Source organism: Molossus molossus, unplaced genomic scaffold (assembly GCF_014108415.1).
Source record: "Molossus molossus isolate mMolMol1 unplaced genomic scaffold, mMolMol1.p scaffold_m16_p_4, whole genome shotgun sequence".
NCBI classification, from domain to species: Eukaryota; Metazoa; Chordata; class Mammalia; order Chiroptera; family Molossidae; genus Molossus; species Molossus molossus.
Window position 1 is genome coordinate 105,636,732 of NW_023425377.1, and position 21,303 is coordinate 105,658,034.

Genomic DNA, 21,303 nt, shown 5'->3' on the forward strand with positions numbered 1-21,303 from the left:
ACGTGTAAAATTGTGCCATAAATAAGAGGGAGATGCTTGGCAGCCCTGCTCTGACTGCCTCAGCCCACCAGGAAGAGCGCCTGTCCCGCTGCAGGCTCCGGTGGCGCGGGAGGCGGGCGCCCCTCCCCCATCACCAGGTAGCGGTTGGTGGCCGCAGGCGCTGGCCCAGGACTTCCCAACAAGCACTGGGAGCAGCGTCCCTCTGGCTGAGAATTATGAGGGAATATGTTATGTCACCCAGGAAGCTGTGTGTCCCTCACACTCTGTCACAATACTGACAACTACTGGGCCGAAAAGGAAAACATTTTCACTAACGCTCTTCGAGAGAGAGAGGCAAGTCCATTCTCTCTGCCCGTCGGAGTCACAACGGGCAGGGGCAGTGGGAGGGTGGAATTGGGTGGGGTCGTTACTCTGCAAAGGGCTGGCTGCTTGGTCGTCACACTTGGCAGGAAGCCCTGGAGGATCTTTCCCGACCATTTTAAATCCAGGGATGACTTAAACGGGGTGGAGGGCAGCCAGGGGAAGGTTTACCACAGCGTTGTCAAAGTGTAAGTTCGATTATGGACTGACCGTTCCCCGAGAAACATGCCATCGTAAACCACTTGATCTTGACCATGCTGCCTGTCATCCAGCTCTGATGGCTGCTATGTCCTGAGTTCCTGAAAACTGGACTGTTATGTAGGTATCATTGCTTATGAGAGAAAGAAAGTCAAACCACAGCTCAGATATCTTACTTGGAACCTGACTACACATCCGGAAGCTATGCTCACACAGCAGCCTAAGAAATCCACGAAGTCACGGCTCTGCTTGGAAAGGGGCCTCAGTGAAATTCATTTCTATGTAGTTCTCTGCGTGAGTATGAATTCCGTCTGGTTCTTTGCTATTCAGGGCAAATCTCATTAAAATGTATGAGTTGGCTCCATAGGTGAAGCCACTGCCGTCTGTCATTAGCATCCACACACCTGCAGGCTGTGCTAGGACATGGGTGTCCCCCAAGTCCACCGGTCAGGCCCGAACTGTGTGTTGTGTTGTTGAGGGGGGTGCCTGGCTGGCTGGTTATGGTGGAAGGGTCGGAATGTCAGCTTCAGAACTCAGCATGCTAACTGGCACAAAGTAAGTACTTAGTAGAAGTTCATTAAATTTATAGAACAGCAGTAAATGGACAGCCTTCTGTGGGGCTCCTTCGTATGAGTGGTCGGCGCTGCCAATGTGCTGGGTTGTCAGTCCTCGAGGAAGAAGCTTCTGGACTCTTCCTTAGACACCGAGGTGAACTTCCATCCCTACCTTTCAGGGTGTAGGTAGCCCAGGAAAAAAGACCTTTGATCGTTATTTATACCAAGTTAAGGATGTTTTAGCTGAGCTCCACACCCCCACCTTCTTGTTTATAATCATTGCTAATCTGGAAGAAGGCTATGAAATTTTTGAAAGTACACATCCTCCTAAGGGTCTGAGCTAGTTGGGTATATACAGCTTGTGGCCATGACCCACAGTTTATATTTCTCATTTCAGTGGAATTTAGCTGCATCATTTCAAGGATTCTACATAGTGACTATTTGGAAAAACCCACTAAATCTGCACGGCCGCGTCCTTCACTCATTCCCAACAGCAGTATGGGAACGGCTGCCGTCCTCCTCAGCAGATGTAGACAAATGTGTCCGTGGGTGGAGCAGGGCGCTGACCCCAGACTGTGAGACGGAAAGGGATTGAAATCCAATTCCGCTGCCTTCCTTAGTCAGACAACTTAGCAAAAATCAATTAAGAGCGTCAGCACCAAATTCCCTCTTTTAAAATGTCTCCAGGGCACAAAGGGGGGCCTTTTGCAGACTTGCCCCAACGAAAAGGCAGCTGACACTCCAAGCAGCACAGACTTCTGCAGCCTCAGCTCCGAGAAATTTATAATCTGGCCTAAGAGCTTCCATCCTTCTTGTCAGGTTCTGCAGCGACGCAGTAAATCCAAGCTCCCCAAAGGTGCCTGAAATATGTATCGAACTCATGCTGACAGAACCCACCAGCAGTCTGGCTCCGTGTGTGGGTGACCGTGAGTGAGGTGTGCTCACGTGTGAACAGGAACCCAGTGGGGTGGGCAGGGCCGTCCTACCTCAAGTCATTCTTCACGTGAGGATTCTAAACACAGAGGCCAAAGCCCTGAAGGCCCTCCCCACCGTGTCCCTGTGTTCCCCACAGAACTCACCAGAAAGCTCTCAGCAAGCCCCGTGTACCCAGTGAGCTGCCTGGATACTCTGTCCTCCAAAATGAGTAATGGCCTAAGACATGCTGGGACAGAGAGGTTTTACTGAGGCAAAATTATCCTAGAAACAATGCTTCATCTCCCAAGAGCTCTTTCTTAAAAAAGTATTAGGTTTATGAAATGGTCATTCAAACAGAAGAAAAAGAGTTAACTCCATTCCCTTTAAATATTTCCTCAGTGATGTCATTTAGGGGTGGAGTGGAGCCGGGCAAGTGGTTGAGCGCCGTCCCGTGCACCGAGTGGTCACTGGGCTGATTCCCAGTCAGGCCACATGCCCGAGTTTCGGCTCAATCCCTGGAGGGGGTGTGCAGCAGACAGCTGATCAATGTTTCTGTCTCCCTCTCCCTTCCTTTCTAAAATCAATAAAAACCATATTCAAAAAAAAAAAAAAAAGTATAAACTGGCTTGACAGTGTTCTGTTCTGAGCTGTTTTCTGATGGAGAACTGGTGTGTGATTCACAGACTGACGGCTACGGCAGGAGGGCCTGAGGAGCCTCCGAGTGACGGGGGAGTGACAGGGCCGAAGGGCCGCAGCCACCACCCGCAGCCACCAGAGGACTGCCGTTTCCAGGAAGCGCCCGCGCTGCGAGCTGGCTGGGGTTCCCGGCCGCAAATTACCCCGCCTGGCCGGTGACTGGAAGCAGTGCGTGCAATAATAGCTGTTCTACAATTGCTGTTTCATAAAAATGGCAAGCGTGACAGCCATTTCAGTAAATACAGGGCTGGTAATTAGCAATTAAATTGAACTGCCCTTAAATGAGAACTGGAGATGCTGTGGACATTTAACATCGTATCAGTGACATGTCCCACCCCTGCCGGGGCAGCACTTCCCTCCAAGCAGCAACCTAGACACACTGAGCCAGGATCAGGATGCATCCCAAACCTCCACACAGATCCGGGAATCAGCCTGCACGACCACGCAGCCCCGCTGCGTCGAGACACCCAGAACAACTCCGTCGCTGGGGCAGGCCACCGAGGACGCACAGGCCTCGCTCTGCTTCTAGAAGCCCTCCGAAATACAGCGGGCCAAGATGCAAGCCGCTTGCTAAGGAACAGGCACTCCTGAGGCCTGGAGAGTGCACACCCTCCCTGCAGGGGACAGAGACACACTTCCAACCCCTAACACCCAGTATTTTCTAAAATACTGGGGTGGGCAAAAGTAGGTTTACAGCAGTGAGTATGTGAAACAGAGTTTATTCTTGTATTATTGTGTTATTTTTTGCCCACCCATTTAATACTAAGAAAAATGGGGACAATTTTATAATTCTTGTAAATACCAGAAGAAGGAAGTATCCATTGATTGATCAAGAAAACCCCACCTCTAATTGGTTACTCCAGCATCCCCACTTCATGGCCGAGAAACTAATCCCCTCCTCTCAGCCCCTGAAATTGTATTTTAGGCTAAACTCAACCTGAAATTTCTTTGTTTAAAAATTTAAGAACATTTCCTTGGCCATTTCCAAAAATCAGTTTTAAATATCCCAGTGCCCTTACATACTCCCACCAAAATCCCTCCATCTGAACTCACCTCAGACCCCGATTATGAACTGGGGTCCACGTTGATGCCCCAGGAGCCCCGAGCCGCCCAAGGCGCTGCCCGCGTCTGCCACCAGCAGCACAGCTTGGACCTGGGGGCCTGTCCACACGGAACAGTGTCTATGCTCTTGGGCCACGTTTTATTTTATATTTATTTTAATCCTCACTCGAGGATATTTTTCCACTGATTTTCAGACAGAGTGGGAGGGAGGGAGAAACATCAGCGTGAAGAGACATATCGATTGGTTGCCTCCCACAAGACCAGGATGGAACCACAACCAAGGTAGGTGCCCTTGACCAGAATCAAAGCCATGACTCTGGTCCGAGGGCTGACACTCCGACTGCTGAGCCCAACCAGCCAGGGCTCTTGGGCCACATTTTAAATCATGCCAGATGTCTCTCAGATTTTTCCCCAAAACTTATTACAGATATTTCTAAGGGCCTCATCCATTATATGACTGGAATTCTACTTCATTACCAGGATTTTTTCCCACCCAGAAGTTCCCACAGTCACCCACCTGCTGTACCGGATCTTCTCTAGACCAGTGTTCATTCCTCCAAACCCCTCAGGATCGGCCCTTCTACTTACAGCCCCAGGGTTCTGCAGTTCCCCCAGGCGAGTCCGCACCGTTCCCTGAGCCACCCTTACCTAACCCCCTGGCTGTCTCTCTCAACCAGATGGGGTTTCCAGCTCTACACGGTATTTGCAGGTCAGGTTTCTGAATTCATGGCGAGAAACCCTGGACACAGTGCTCTGGACAAGGGCTGCAGTGGATTCAGAAACACCAGTTTCCAGTTTCCAGTTTCCAGTGGGGAGGGTTACCGATGTGAGTTTGCTACCAGCACCCCAACACTGAACTTAGTTTTCCTGCCTCCCACCCAGACACTGGCCATCTCTGTCTCCTGTAAACTAAGTCTACTTTAATACCTATTTTAAAAAATACTAAGAGGCACAAAATCAACCCCCTAGGGGCACCTTCCACAGACAGGTCTATGGAGTTCTATAATAAAGCAATACGGACTCCAGAAGCAGAATCGACACCACCACCCGATAATGGAAAGAAGCGAAAATCAAACCTAAAAGCTTAAAGACTTGTTTCCAGGCATGACTTTAACATTTTATATACCTGGTAAGTCCAAACTGGAAGATAAATACTTGTGCAAAACAAAGGAGAGGATAATGACTTACAGCTTACATTCCACCTTCCTGTTCCCTCCCTCCCTCCCTCGGCCCGTCTTCCCCGCGGAGACTTGGTGGTGGAATACAAGCAGGCACCAGGAAGCCCGGCACGGCCGGTCTGCTGGGCCTGGGCTCTGACTGCTGCCACCACAGCCGGGCAGACCATTTTCCAAGACAAATTTAAAGTAAAAAATGTTCAATGAATTGGTGTCTTTGGTTTCTTGCTTAGATTTGGAAACACTGTGAGGTTAGCTCCCTAAGAGCCACCCAGCCCAAGCCAGATCTGGGTCGTCTTCCCTGGGCTGACGCGTTCTCAACACAAAGCTGCTTCGAGGTCCCTGAAACACAGAAGGGCAGCCTCCGCGGTGCAGGGTCTCAGGTGTAACTGTTTCCTCGCTCCCTCCTGCACCAGAGGCTGATTAAAACCAAACCCGCTCCTGGGACACAACCACCATAGATGTATCTGTGGCTGCCCCTCCCCACCCCGGAGCTCAGCAGTGACACCCACAGAAACAGCGAGAGCTGGGGCTTCCAACACCCCTCCAAACAGGGAGGCTCATCCTTGTAGGTGCCTCTCACCTGCGCAGATAGAGGGGAGTAGAAGCGAATATCCATAAGCACCACTGGATTAGGGTCTCACTTTTAGCCCCCAGTTATGTGTGTTTCCCCTCTTGGTGGTGGTCTGAGGCGACTGTGGCTTCGCGTAATCACACCTTTTGGAGCAGGCTGAGAAGCAGCAGAGAGGCCCTCGCTCGTCACTCGGGGTCTTCTGACAAACCCCATCACTCAGAAGGAGGGAGAGTCTCGGGCAGGCACTTGGCTCTGCGGGGCTCCCTGCGACCTGTTTGCATTTCCGTCCCAGTTCCCAAAGTAGGGGCACAGTTCCTTATTCTCTACACAGTGCAACATGTTAGGAAGAGCAAGCAAAATGTAAAATAAATACCAATGATTTTACAGGCTGCATTTCGTTTATCTTTTCCCCTCACTCCACATTCCCCCTCACACACACCCCAAAAACCTACTATGACATAGCATCACAAATTAATGTTTTCATAAAACACCTTACAAAATAACGATGGCTGTCTTCTTATGCAAGTACATGATAGCATGCTTTCTTCCAAGCAAACTCCTAAAAACCAAACAACAGTTTGCATAGGTGTGTTTCATTTTGTGCAAATCTGACTTAAGGTAAGGCTACTTTCAGTGTAGGTGATACACGGAATAATCTCTCCAGCAGCAAGAAAATGTCCCTGCGTTCCAGACTCTCCAACCCGGCTGACTCCCGGCGGGCAGCGGAGACCCGCGATCTCCGCGCCACGAGCAGCGCGTGGGACGAACAGTCTTGGACGTTCAATGCAAAGGGACACGGACGTGTGCTTACGAGATGGCGGCAACGGGGCTCCATCTTTATCCCCCCTTTTATAAAACGCAGGCCGCAGTGCAGAAGGGCCAGAACCGACCTGCCTTCCTCACCTGCGGCGGAGCCGCCCTCTGGCACGGGCTACTCCCGGAAACCGCCGAACCCCAATGTTCGCTCCGTGTGATCAACGCTGCAAGATGCGTTGATTCAAAGATGGGGGAGAATAATAACCACAAAAATTGAGGAAGGAAAACTGAGCAAAGAAAACCTGCCCAGGGAGCAGCCAGCTTCTGAGCCTTACATTCCGGGCCGCGCAGGGTGGACAGACCCAGCTGGAGAGAGAGGAGGTGCACAGAAAAGTCCCTCCCCACAAATCAAGTATTGTCAGGAAATATCAAAGTAGAAATTTTTGTAAGCAGCTTTGCATTTAACATTCAGTCAAGACACTAAAACCTTAAAAAATAAGACCCCTACTTAAAAATAAAAGAAAGAAAAGCAGCTAACAGTAGGCGTCCTCCAGGTCGCCCAGGAGCCGGTGGCAGAGGATGGAGTGCTCCTGCGCCAGGGCGGCCAGCTCCTTCAGGAACTCCGGGAAGAGGGCCGCGGCCAGCATGGTGTTCCTCACCGGCCCGGGCAGGCTGGGGGGAGCCACCGCCGCCTTGGCTCTGCTCGGCAGGAAGGGCTGAAGCACTCTTGGGGGACCATCCAAAAGGCTCCTGCCAGTCCCTGTCCTGGATGCATCCTGAGTGGGATCTGAAAGCAGAAAGCAGACGGTCACGGGACGCTCCAAGCCCTTCCCGTGCCCCTCCTCGGAGTGTGTCGGAGGGGACGGGGGTGGGTGGGGAGTGTCGTGGGCTCGGTCCTGTCACTGACTGAAGTCTGCTGACACAGCCCTGCACACACTGCAGCCACTCGGTGGTTCACATATTTGCCCAGCACATAACCTCCAGCACAGGGCAGGAGACAGGAGACTTTTATCCCAGAGCCCAGATGAGGAACTTTGTGCAGAAATAGTATCAAGAATCCTCCATGCCCAGGACACAGCGACGGGGAAAGACTGAGAAAGGCATCTGCGACCGCATCAACCAAGTGAAGGCGTAGCTCAACACGGTGGTATTGGGGTGCCCAGAGGCTCTGCCTGCTCTCCCAGCCTGCTCGTGTTGGGGGACGGTCCGGCCTGGGCCAGCCAAGCCCTCTCTCGTCACATGGCACCGCTGGAGGGAAGCTGGGTCACACACACCCCTGCAAGCCCACTGCAGCTTAGCTCGGGCCTCCAGCTCATGGTGAGCCCGGAACCCATTCTGGCCGGGACCTCCATCCAGCCTCTGGAAGAAGCCACTGGAAGGTTGGAGATAATGGAGAGGCAGGCGGGTGCTGGTCAGACCAGTCTGGGCACTTCCTGTAACTGTGGGCATCGAGCAGCAAGTGAATTGGGAGCCTCCATTTAAAGAAGATTTCCAGGGGTCTCAATCTGTTTCACTAACAAAGGTCTAGGACGGTAATGAGCCCAAACGTCAACATATTCAAATGATTTGCATTTTCATATCAAAGCAGTTTCACTAATTAAAATGGTTCAACTTTCCAGCTTTTTAATGCCTGAACATCTCCGGACTCCGTATATGTACAGGAATTACTGATGCCTTCTTCTGCTCCTGTCCCACCAGTCTCATTACTCCTTGTACATCCCTCTATTCAAGCTCTTCACTATTTTGGCTGCTTTTCAGAATCCAGTCCCCGTTTTTAACACTCTTCTCAGAGTGTCGCTTAACCACAGCACTAAAAATTCTTGACATTTATAATACTTTCCATATCTCACTACTACAGTCTTTAGTGTGAAAAAAAAACCCGTCGCTTCGCTGCTTTACATATCCTTCCAGATTAAAGCTTATCACAGTCCGCGCATAAACCTGGAAACGCCGAGAACCGGCTGCTTCCTCAGAGCAGGAGCCACAGGTCCTGGCAGCGGCGTGAGGACCAAGTGCTGCCGTCACGGGGTGCGCTGGCCGACGAGGAGACCCCTCGGCACCCCGCCCAAGCCCTGCAGCCACTTCTCCAGAGGGTCCCTCCAGGCTCACCAAGGACACTGTGCTGGCGCCAGTGGGGCCTGGGACACGCGGACACTAATCCCGGACCGACACCTGCTCCATTCATGCCCGGCCCCACCTGCAGGCCCGGCCCACACCTGCCTTGAGACTCTATACAGTGGCTGAGAGCACAGACTGCCACCCACTAGCCAAGTCACATGGGGCAAGCTGCTGGACCTCCCTGCTTGCGTGTCCTCTGTGAAAGCTCACAGCGTTGTCGTAAGGGTTAAAGGAGTCACTAGGTGTAAGGGACACAGGGGCCTCTGGATACCCGTCATGTGCAGTCGCTCGTGCAGCTGCCACTGACTTCACAGGGCACTTCCTGGTTCCTGCCCCTACAGAACTCCCTGTTTGCCTCCCACCCCCTGTATTTACCAACCAGCACCCCACTGCCTTAGCCACGCGGCTGCTCCCGCTGCCCCCCCCCCCCCCCCCCCCGCTAGCCTGATTTCCGGGCCACACACTTCCTCACTCACAGCAGGAGCGAGCAGACACTTGCTGAATGAATGAGGGGAGAAAGTGACCAGCATCAGGTCTTCCCTACCCTGGTCTCCCTCGGGTTGGTTCACATTCCTGATCTCCATCTTCCTCTTTCAAATTCACCCTTTTCCCCCAAAAAAGGGTTTTTTGGCTCATTTATCTAGCTTGATCCATGAAATTAAAAAGCGTCATCGCTAAGGCTCATTTACCCAGTTTGAATCCAAGACGCGAAACTGTCTTCACGACAGAGGGCAGGAGGCCCCGAGGGGGAGCCGAAAGCCAGCAAGCCACCCTCACCGAGCGGCTGTCCTTCCAGTGGGTCACGAAGCCCATCGGGCTCTCAACTCAAAAGCAAAAATACCAGAGTTATGGTCTCTACCTGGCAACTAGCTTATCGTATGATGTCTCAGTTGCCTTTTTATGAAATGGGACCAATACCAACCTCACCTGCCTCCGAGAACTAGAGACCAGAGAAGGGACTGAATATAAGTCAACACAACCTCTGTGGTTTAGAAGTGTGGAGGGGACAACGACAAGCCTGGCAAGTGGCTGAGCCCAGAGCCGAGGTGCCGAGGTGGCCGCGGGCACAGGAAGCCGCCGGCTTCTGTTGGAAGGCTGGGGAGCAGGCTGCTCTCTCCCGGGGCCTGCCTGGCGGAGCAGGGCTGCCTCGGGCCCCGGCGACGCCCCGTGAGGCTCCACCAGGCCCTGGCCAGCAGGGAGGAAGCACCAGCCGATGTCAGGGTCAGGAGGGGTTTTCCGAAATGTTGCCCTGGGTCTGAAAAGCTGCAACAGAGCATTTTCAAGACTAATACTGGAAAGATTTCATTTTTTTTAATTTATTTTTTTTATTTTTTATCCTCACCCGAGGACGTTTTTGCATCTTCAGACAGAGTGGAAGGGAGGGGCGGGGGAGAGAGAGAGAAACATCGATGTGAGAGACACACCCCACACGACTAACACTGGAAAGAGAGCCGGGCTCCTGCATCCAGCTACGGGCCACCTCCCCCCGAGCTTCAGAGCCAGCTGTGCACAGGGGCCAGGAAGCGTTCTCATCCCGTGAGTCCAGAGTTTTCAAGTTGAGGGGACACTTTGCTAACCTGAAAGAAGTTACACAGTTCATGTGGAAAAACTTCACGAAAGGCAAGTCTCATATCCCAAGAGAAGCCCATCTAGTCAAAGTCCTCTGAGTGTCAGAGACCTTAAAAAACATCAGCCACAGCTGGTGAATTTGACAGCCTCACGTGGGAACAAGCCCCCCTGGGCACGTGCCTGGCACCACGCCATCAGTCCGAAGCCAGAGCAAAGCACCAGGAGCGCGAGACCCCTCTCCAGAACATGCACCTCTCGTCACGGAAAGCCCACAACGTCGGTCCGTGTCCTGCCCCAAGAACTAGGCAGGGCAGCTCAGGCATCGTGGTCCTACCTGACTACCTGGGCCCTAATTTCGGCTTCCTTACGTGAAAATGAACCCAACAGTCCCTTCCTTGCCCATTCCGTAGTGCTGTCTGAAAGTAAAAATTGACTGTCTGGAAAAGCACTTTACAAATTGTAAAATACAAATGAAGACCAAGCCTGGGGTGTCATGTAAGGAAACTGAAGTCCCCTCCTAGCTGGTAGACTGCAAAAATGGCCATCATTCTCCCCAGCTCTTCCCATGAAGCGGTGGGGTTTGCTCCTTTCCTGACCGGGGCTGGCCCAGGCACTTGCTTGGCCAACAGAACGCAGCAGAATTCCAGAGCTGGAATGACTTCCCATGCTCCTGCTCTGTGTGCAACCCCGCGGTGTGACACTGACAAGCAGGCGGACCTGCTGGATGAGGACACCGACCCCATCACCCCATCACCCCCGCCAGCAGCCACCAACATGCCTGAGGCCATCCCCGACGTCCAGCCGAGCCTGGCCCAGACCAGGACACCCAGGTGACCGCAGACTCAGAGTCCTCACCGATGGCTCTGGGAGGCACTGTTCGTGCCCTGGCTGGTTCGCACAGAAGCCAATGAACTGACGCACCCTCTCACCAGCTGGGCTGGGGCAACACGGCTGACGGTCGACTGTGCCGGCGGCTGAGAGGCCGTGTGGGGTGCAGTCCGCCTTCCCAGAGTGCAGGGCTCCTTCCCCCCTCGAATGGCCTGCCTGCGCTCCTCCAGCCAGAGCTTGACGCCCTCCCCACGAGTGGCACAAGGCCTGCCTTTCTTGCGAAATCAGCCTTGTGATGCCCTAAGGGCTCTTCACACCCGGAGTCTGCACCAGGGAGGACTCGAGAGGACACACAAGCTTCATGCAGGGGTCCAGGGGCCTGAGGCCCGTGAGGCAGCGTGACCAAGACCGAAGAGCTGCAGAGCGGCGAGGCCACGCCTCCGGAGCTCTGGGAGTGTCCTGAGGTGCACTCCTGCCTCTGAGCCAGCGTGGACTGAGAGCCCTCTCTCCGCACTGGTCACCTGCCCCACAGAAGCCTGACTGTTGAGCTAAGTGCGATCCGGGCATTTGCTCATGTGCACTCACCAAGACCAAGGTCACAGCTCGGAGGACAGCTGGCCGTCCAGTCTGTCCAACCGGAGCTGAAGCGAAGCAAAGCGTTGATGCTCCCAGGCCTGGCCGGCCAGCAGGACCACCCTCAGTTCTCACATTGAGCACCCCCCCAGCACCCCCAGCCACCTCGCCAGGCCCCCACCTAACACCTCTTCAGCTGATGAAAAGTCACTCTCAGGCCCTGGCCAGTTTGGCACAGCAGTTAGAGCATCGGCCCTCAGGCCAAAGGGTCTCGGGTTCTATTCCCGGTCAAGGACACGTACCTGGGTTGCAGGTTCAATCCCTGGGTTGGGGTCATGCAGGAGGCAACCAATTGATGTGTCTCTCTCACATCGATGTTTCTCTCTCTCTCCATCCCTCCTTTCCAAAACTCGTCTAAAAAGTTCATGGAAAAATATCCTCAGGTGAGGATTAAAAAAATAAAACAAAAAAGTCACTCTCAGTATTTTAAGCTGAGCATACACTCGACTTCTCCCAGTCCAAATGAATAGTGTTTACCTTCGAGAGCCCTAAAGCACATTTATTTTGGGCCCAGGAGTCTCTGAAAACACAATGAGGAGAACGGATGCCCTCCTCGGGGTAGAGCTGGAAAGGAATGGCCCACAGAGTACACAGAAAGCCGCCTTCTGGCCCACAGGCGCCACGCAACGTATTAGCCTGCAACAGCCCAGACATCACTCCTTCCCTGTCGCTCAGGTCGGAAGCCAATGCCTGCGAGACCCTCCAAACCGAGAACAGGCTGGGTATGGGCTGGGACCTTCCTTTAGGCTCCTCGATGTTGGGTAAAAAGGAATACATTTGGGTGCTTTCAGAGCCCAGGAGCCCACGCAGCATCTCTGAGCCCAGATCAGGAGGTGAGGAAACGGAGGAGCGGGTGGAGGCGACATGCAGGGGAGAAGCCGGCTCACCTTTGGTTAGTGACTCAGGGGTCACATCAGACATGTCCACTCGGAAGAGCAGGTATTGCTGGGCTTGTATGAGGAGTCCCGGGAAGTCTCTCTCCCCAGAAGCAAACTGTTCAATCTTGTTCTTCACAGATGCTAGGACCTGTCCAAAACAACACTAATGATGCCCATGCTTCCAACGGGATTCCTCCCTCTGTTCTCCACGTCTCTCCGGTACAGCCCTCCCTCCTTGCAGGAACTATTCCATTAGGGATTTGCTCATTTTTAACTGCTGGGCGTTCTGGTAGGGCCCCCTCGAAACATCAAACTAAATGAAGCTTTGCAGTTTGTCTAGAATAATCTACACTCAACTGGCAACACAGGATGAGGAAGGAGAGCAAATGAATTAGAACAGAGGATTTTTTAAAAAACAACACAATAACGGGGGGGAGGAGCCCCGCTAATCAGCACCGGTAAAGTCAACAGGTGTGGATGCGGGCTCAGCGGACGTACCTGGTAGAGAGAACGGACGCTTGGCTGGAAGACCATGTTGGTGTTGAGCAGAAAGGAGCGCAGGAGTGGCTGGGGGTAGCTGGCCAGCTGGGTGATGATCCCGATGAGCAGCAAATTAACATGCAGAGAGTTCTCCAGCATGTTCTCCAGCTTTGACAGGACCACGCTGATGAATGGGCCTGTGGGAGCAACACAGGCTTCAGGGCGGCTGGGCACGGGGGCGCCATTCCCTGGCAGCCAAGGGCCACTGGGCACAGCTCCCAGCCGCACCCCCAGGTCAAGTCCAGTGCAGACACAGGCACTGCGCCGGGTCCTCTGCCTCAAACCCACACACGACACACCACTGCCACAGAGGAGGCAGACCGAGGTGCATGGCAACCAGTATCTGACTCCATGAGCAGTTTTAACGCTTGGAAAACTATCGTAGGCCTTGACAAATAATTTAATTTTTAAAACTAAGGTATACTTTTCTACACTGTTTCCGTATTTCTTGGTGCTGCCAATGCTCAAAACTATGATGCTGATCAGCTCACGACCCTGCGTGCCGTAGGGCTTCGTGCAAACAGGCGAGGCCATTAAAAGTTTGGGTAACCAAAGGCCTTCATGCTGTTAAAAAATCCCAAACACATAGGAACTGTTTATCCAACGGTAACACTGAACAGGACGGTCTGTCCCCAATGAGCGCTGTGAGAAAGACTGTCTTGTCAGATGTCACCATGCGGAAGGACAAGGAGGGGGGGGGGTGGGGGAGATGAGTCTGGGCTGTGATCTTAGCACTGAGCAACTTGGTCACCACACTTCAGTTTTCAGGCGGGAGGAGGGGAGAGAAGGGACTTGGTCTGGGGAGATCCGGTTTGGTTATATCCTGAGTCCCTTAACACACAAAATCCATTATTTCATTCAAAAAACAGCTCATAAGAAAAAAAGGAGCTTTGACTAATTTGAGTCACCAGAAAATTAATATGCTTTGTGTTTGAGTTCATTGAAGACAGGGGAAAAAAATCAAAAAAATTAATCTGGTGTGAATAAAATTACTGGAAGATGTTTTTCTAGTTTTACCATAAAAGTGGTCCATTAAGCAAAATCAATGAGAATTTTGTATTTCCCCCAGTGGAGCTATCGACGATGCCACTAAACCGTAGCATATTTATAACAGAGCACATATCCCCTGATGGATAAACGTGCCTCATGAAGACTTCGCCAGCATTAACATGAGTCTAACCGAAACATACTCCATCACAAGATGTTTCTTTCTGAAGCCTTGGTGGTGAGAATGAGAACCAAACACAAACCTCTTACCCACGCAGGCGAGTAACAGGGTGATGGCAACAGTCCCGCCACCAGAAATACAAAGTGTGTCCCTAAGGGCCTCCCAGCACAGAAAAGGCACCATCCCCTCACGCGCCGAACTTAGCCTCAGCTTTCCATCCTCGGGACGGGGCTTGAGCTCCTCAGTCATGTTCTGTGACCCAGCAGGTCAATGAACTCTTCAAAACACTGGCAGAGTTTGCCAAACGTGTTCGGAAACTCTAGATTGGAACTCCGGTTTGAAAGCAACTTGATGAGGTTCCATCAAGAACCCCAGAAATGTCACCAGTGACTCTTCTTAAGGCAACACAGTGCAACTCTAGCCTCCCAGGGGGACCCCCAGAAGGCTGCGGCCCTCACCCTCCTCGACCCCAGACCCAGTCTCTCCCCCACCTCGCCCGACCCTCTACAGCCCCAGGCTCAGCATCAGGTCCTTCCAGAGGGAGCAGATGAACTGAGCCATATTTGGGGGGGGGGTCTCCTGTGATACCCCTGGCCTGAATGTGAGCCCTCGGTTTCCCTGGCACCATGCCAGACCGCACTTGGCCTCAGCCGGCCATCCTTCCCACGTGACCACGCAGCAGTGACAGGGCCACCCCGTACAGCCATCACCCCGGGAGAGTGCTATCACTGTCTCACCCGAATGACAGGATATTAGGTCAAGGCCAAAAGACTGTCATAACCCACTAATGACATGAATTACAACTTCTCAGCCATGTGCAATAAGGAATATATCGAAACCCTTTCAAACTCCCGTTTATTCTTAGTGGATTTCTACCTCAGCACAAAGCCACTGCCGGGGGAGCTGGCCAGCAGCTGAAAGTCAGAAACCTCGGCTACGGCTCCGAAAGCCACAGGAGTGTATGAGGATGGAGGGTGTACTCCTCCTCTTTCTCCAGGACAGTAAACTCCGCAGCCACAAAATATTTAATTTTTCAGAACTAAGATGATCTCCACTGTCCCTCCCTGTCACTCACGTCTCTGTCCTCAAGGCCCCGTCCTCCGCCTCAATCTGCCCCCCCAATATTTCCTGACCCTGCAACGGAGCTGCCACCTGTTGGGTACCTCGGCTCCGCCAATCCCACTTGAAAGTATCTCCTGAACGCGGCCCTCCAGCTCCCCCCCCCTCCCCCTCCCCCGCCCGCACTGCCTGAGGTCTCGGTCCCCTCTCTTCTCGTCTGGACTTCAACATTTTCTATTTTAATAGAGATGGAAATAATTTAAATTTTTTTCCTTCAAACAGCATAGGAGTATAAAATAAACAACAGGCCTCTTCTCCTGAAAGGCAATTCTTCTTCAGAGTCTAGTGTATTCTTCCACAAATGTTTTATGTCTATAATTAAATAATTAAAATATTATTTAAAATATTTACTAATCACCTACTATGTGCCAGGCAGAGTTCTAAGCACTTATCTTGTATCAACCTATTTATTTATTTATTTTTTTATCCTCACCTGAGGACATTTTTCCATTTTTTGTTCAGATAGAGTGGGAGGGAGAGAAAGAGAAACATCGACATGAAAGGGACACATCGAGTGGTTGCCACCTGCACGACACCAACCAGGGCCGGGGACAAACCGCAACCGAGGTACGTGCCCTTAGCAGAACCGAACCCAGGTCTCTCAGAACCGCAGGCCAACGCTCTAACCGCTGAGCCAAACCGGTCAGGGCATATCAACTTATTTAAATACAAGAACTCTCTGAAGTTTGTTCATTATTTACCCCCATTTAAAGATGAGGCAAATGCCAACTGCACACAGCCAGGAACCGGAGGAGTCCAACTTTAATTCAGACCCTCTTCCCAGCGCCAGTCCTCTGGCCCAACACAGCATCGTGCCTCCCAGCAGTGAGCGTGGCCTGTGCGTGTGTCTGTCTGTCTGTCTTCTGGTATATCTTATTGACGCATTCTCTGCACAGTGCCCGCACCTGGCTTCCCCCCTAACACTCTGTCCTGACGCTGTGCCATATCAGCACGCACACCGGTCTCAGGCCCTAACACCCAGTGACCACGGAGCTGTTCGAGTAAAACCGTCTCCTACTGGAGACAGCGGTCGTCCCGCCCTTTGCCGTGTTAACGGTGCTACAGTGAACATCTCTGATACACATCGTGGCACCTGAGAGAGGACAGCTGTGGAACTGTCCCTGGAAACAGAATCACCAGAGCTCAGCCGTGGTGCCTCCTGAACTCTGGCTCGATGACAGTCTCTCATTCGGCCGTCCCTGCACCCCCGCTTCCCCGCCCAGTGCCCTCCCCGCTTCTCCTAGGCTGGCCTTTCGATCCTGTCACATCCCTGCCGAAGCTAGTACTTCCAGGGCATCTTCAGTGCCGCAGTCAAGGTCCCAGCTTGGCCCTAAGGCCCCATCAGTGGGCATGCTGGCACCCAGCTCTCTGGCGCCCTCTCTCACCCACACTTCTCTCTGCCCCGCTCACCCACGCATTGTCAGTCTCATTTGCCTCTGCCTGCTGCTCCCTGGACTGTGGTTCTCAGGCACTTTGACCCGGTGCCATTTGCTGCTCGTGTCCCTCCTCCGGGAAGCCTTTCCCGCTCCCTGCCCTGTCTCCCACAGGACTGGCCGGTGACTCGGCCTTGCCCACTGGGAGGGTACACTTCTTTGCTGACGTCTTCTCTAAAAGTCTGCAAACTCCTTCATTTCTGGGTCTTTAGTACCCGGCACAGAACCTGCCACATAAAGGTTGCTAATAAAATCAATTAGGTAAATGAAATGGAATGCTTGGGTTTTGCTGAGAGGGAGATTCATGGCAGCGGAAACCAGGACTCCAGGCGGAGATGGCCGGTGGCCCGATGCTGCAGGACACATCACGTTTGAACGACAGCTCACACACATGGAGAGCGACAGTGCTCCCTGACACTGCGTACCGTTTCAGAGGAGAAAAAGGCAAGTTTTAGTCAAAATGACCTATGTGTACCAGAAAACTCACTTTGTTGTGTTGGCTCTCAGATGTATCGTAAGCAAAATACTGATGTTATTTGATAAGGTATTGTATTAGCTTTTTCCCCTCAGGTATACTACGTTTCCTCAGTTTACCTATTTCCCCAGGATGACGCCACTTCGTCGGAAGCTGGCATCCTCAGGAAGGAGTGTCACGAGCCGAGGGGGCCGGTGCCCAGTGAACGGTGGACACAGCTGGGGTCTCCTGCTGGGTGACAGTAAAGGCCAGGCTGCAGGTGACCCCTCCTCCCACTGGCCTCTCCCACCTCCTTCAGCTGGTCTGGGGTCTTCCCTCCCCTCCTCCTCCCTTATCAACTGGGAAAACTGAAGAGTATTTAATCCTTTTTATTTATGATTGACTGACTGATTGAATTTTAATTAAACTCATTCACACTGAAATGTTATCTCAACTAGAACCTCTAGCCTTTTAGCCTTTTACCTGTGGAATGAAAAGCTTTCTCCCTGTTTAAATAAATTTGCAGGTGTCCGTGAATGGATGCATGCAGACTGGGCCCGGGGCGGGGGCGGGGGGGGGGGGGGGCAGAGCTCCTGTGACCCACATGCAGCCCGCCTGGCTGGCCCGAGGTAATGTGATTTCACCTATTGTGGGCTCTCCTCCCAGCAGCTCCCCACTTGCCAGGGAAGGCCCAGGCGCAGCAGAGGCTGCTGGGGGCTGCCTGTCACCACAGTGACCCCCTGTATCATGAGGTGGGGCAGGGGGAGCACCAAGGCCACGTGGTTGAAAGTGCTAGAGCCAGGATTCCCCAACAGGCCTGAGTCCAAGGCCACTGTCTGTCCCTGTGCTGCCAGCTCCCTTAGGAACCTCTGCTTGCTACCTGAGCACCACTCGGGGGTCCCACCCCACTATTCCTGAGCTTGATGAACCCTCCTCTGTGCCCGTCCCTCTGCATCACGTTTTGTAGGTCAGATTTTGCTGGCTAATATTTAATGATGTTCTGTATCATAATCCCTCACCCCAATCCACTTACCTGATACCCTACCCTATCCCTCTGCCTCTTCTGTGATGTCTACCTGTGGTGAGGGGTGTATCACAGGAACACCCATTCTTTGGTAGAGTTCGGAGTTACGTGGCTCTACTGTCCTTATTTTTGGATGAAGACTTTGTGAGTCTCTGAAATGAGCTCCCAGGCAAAGACCCAACTAGCCCCAGTGGCTCTGATGTGTACACAGCAAGTATTCTGAGTGCCAACCACGTGTTCTGGTCACTGGGCAGGTGCTGGGATAGAGCAGAGAACAAGCCAACACTGGGCCCTCATGGAGCATACATTCCCGTGGGGGAAACTGTACTTAAAAACACACGTAAAAGTCTAGCCAGTGTGGTGCAGTGGTTGAGCGTCAACCCATGCACCAAGAGGTCGCTGGTTCGATTCCTGGTCAGGGCACATGCCCAGGTTGTGGGCCTGATCCCCAGTGGGGGGCATGCAGGAGGCAGCCAATCGATATTCTCTCTCATCAATGTTTCTATCTCTCTCTCCCTCTCCCTTCCTCTCTCTCTAAAACCAATAAAGGGGAAAAAAAAATTTTAAAACCTCATAAAATAAATGCTAAGGTAAAAAAATAAGACTAAAGGAAATGGGGCTATTAAACAATGAGACTGGATTTCTAGTGTGTGGTTTCATCAGCCCTGCTACTCCTTTACCACAGGCATATATCAAGGGCAGTTACTCAGCAGTAAAATCTAACTTCTAACTTGCTGGTGGAAATAAACACAGCATCAGTGTAAGAATGACAAACTAAAGTAAAAATGGCATCACCCCTCTCCGCTCTCTGTAGAGTATTTTTGCCCTCTGTTGGGTCAATGGCTGTGCCCCGTACCTCCACCTACCTTCCTCCTGCAGCAATGCACACAAGTACTTTCAAAAGCAGAAACCACAAAGCAAGCTAAGGTTGTCACCTGTGAACGGGGGGCTCTGAGTCCTCAGGGGGTGGTGACTGGCAGAGTCAGTCTCATCTCTCACCCCAAACGGGGACGGCATGGTCTCTTCCGCGGGAGCTGGCGCCATAAAAGAGTCCAAGTCCTCTTCCTCCTCCTCCTCCTCCACCTCCTCCTCCTCCTCCTCCCCTTTGCTCTCCTCCTTCCCTTCCTGCTCACTTGTGAGGAGCAAGAAGGGGTCGGGTGGGGAGAAACTCTGTCCTATGAAGCCCTCGGCGCCAGCGTCCAGTTCTTTAATGATCTGGTCGCACTGGGCGATGAAATCCTCGCCCTCTGGGTCAGCCGCCTGTGGGTCTGAACTGTGCTCTGCCTGGGAGACGGGGGCTGGCAACTCGGAGTCTGACTCTGGGGCTCGGGGCTCCTCCCCTGGCGGTTCCTCGGACACATTGGCAAACAAGTCTGAGCTGTCCCTGGGCGCCTCCCCCGCGGAGTCCATTTCAGGCTGAGGGCTGGGCAGGGGCCCAGTGTCCGTGGGGGGGCCCTGGGCCGGGGGCCGCGCGGGCTCCTGCGGTGCGTGTCCAGTGTCCCCAGTGTCCTTGTCGGCACACAGCCTGTACACCATCACGTCGTCCTGGAAGTCGGACTCCTCGATGTAGGTGCCCTTGAAGCGGAGGATGGCATTCTTCTTCATCTCCTGGATGTGTTTGGGGGGGTCCACTGGCACCGGCGGCCCAGGGTTCTCCAGGTCATCGTCGGGCCGGGGGGAGCCCACCCCGGCCCCCGAGGAGATGCCGGTGTCATAGCTGTCGTCCCACTCCAGTTCCGTCGGGCCCTTGTCCCTGCGCGGAGCCGGCGGGGGCCCTGTCCTCCCGGGGAGCTGCTGTGGGAGCCTGAGCACGGGGTGGGCGGGGCTGGCAGCGCTCCCCTCTGCCTGACTCCGGAGAAACGTGTCGGGGTCAGGGGAGTCCCCGTCGTAGAGGGCCGACCAGCCCCGACAGTCCCTCATGCAGCGGAGGATGTTGGTGTGGGCTTCCCAGAGGTACTGCAGGTAGCTGATGTCCAGGGCTCTGCCATACTCCGCGATGCAGACCGACGGGGACGCCTCGGGGCGCGGCTGCTCCGGGGGCCCTGCCGGACGCAGAGGCACATTAGAATGAATGAGCCCTTGGACCCTTCAGAAAGGGGTGGGGACCAAGGCAGTGGGCATAATGTGTCTCACGGGGCTGCTGAGACTTCCTCTCACCGGCTACTTTGGTTCTAATAATTTCCAATTCAATGATATCTGAATAAAAATGCTTAGATTTTAAGAAGAAAAGATAATAGCAGAAAGCCGACCCTCATAGGAGGTATAGAACCAATATGACCAGTCAGATCCTGGCCACCTCCCACAGAAAACCTATTTGGTAGCAGTCCTTAGAGAAATAAGAGCTAATAATGGCAATCTCTCAGGTTATGGAGAGAATTAAACTAGGTAATATATCGAATATAGTACCCACCACAGTGTAGGTAATGATTTAAAAGATTTTCACTGTGATTCTGAAGTGGAAGGCCTGTAATCCATGAATTTGGAAGACAGATTTTTCTCTAGAAAACACTGGATTTTTAGAAAAGCCTACTGACTTGTTCGGCCTGCATAGGAACTATTGGGATGGTGCTAGGTACCAAAAGATCTCTTGTGATAAAGGCCTATTCACTAGCAAAATGGCCCTTGTCACCTAAGGATGCTCCCATAAGCGTTCCCATACTCTGCCTTTGATGCTCAAGTTCTCAAATGCATAACTGAAATAAAGAAGGGGGACTTCGGGGAAAAAAAGGACTCACGCAAGGAAAAATACATACTCTGTAGTTTTCTTAAACATGCTCCATGTGGCAGGTGCTTTATCTGTGCGATCTAATGTAATCCTCACAACAACCTACATGGCATACGGTATTTTCTCCATTTACAGATGAAGAAACTGAGGCTCAGAGACAGAACAGCACCCAACTAACTGGCCAGTGGCAGAGCTACAGCCCAAGTACAGGCTGTCTCTGGGAACCCCCATTCTTATTTCTTTTGATGCCACACCTTGGCCAGCCTCTGGTCTCTTCGTTATCTCCTCCAGACTAGGCCAGAATGGAACCTTTAAGAAGACACACTTTTGGGGTCATCAGGGTAGACATGATTCATTTTTTACAGCTTTACTGCCAAAATAAAAAGACCTTAAAGAAAGAGAGCAATATTTATTTAGCACGACTGCAGGCCAGGTAGTCTTCTAAGAGCTTTACATATCCAAGGTCACTTATCCTGGGAACAATGCTGTTAGGTAGCACTACTTTACATATGGGGGGGAGGGGG

The 21,303-nt window shown here is 52.6% G+C and overlaps 1 protein-coding gene across 2 annotated transcripts in view; it reads right to left on the minus strand.

The window, feature by feature from the left end:
- Nucleotides 1-5,030: 5,030 nt before the first annotated feature.
- The window catches only part of FAM160A1 (family with sequence similarity 160 member A1), a 205,110-nt gene continuing 188,837 nt past the window's right edge, over nucleotides 5,031-21,303 (minus strand). For both annotated transcript variants that reach the window (XM_036241789.1, XM_036241787.1), the window contains 4 exons: nucleotides 18,990-20,096; nucleotides 12,815-12,993; nucleotides 12,326-12,464; nucleotides 5,031-7,077 (listed from right to left, as the gene is read on the minus strand). In XM_036241789.1, the coding sequence (XP_036097682.1) occupies nucleotides 6,824-7,077; nucleotides 12,326-12,464; nucleotides 12,815-12,993; nucleotides 18,990-20,096 (1,679 nt within the window). In that variant the 3' untranslated portion in view covers nucleotides 5,031-6,823. The remainder of the gene's footprint in view (nucleotides 7,078-12,325; nucleotides 12,465-12,814; nucleotides 12,994-18,989; nucleotides 20,097-21,303) is intronic.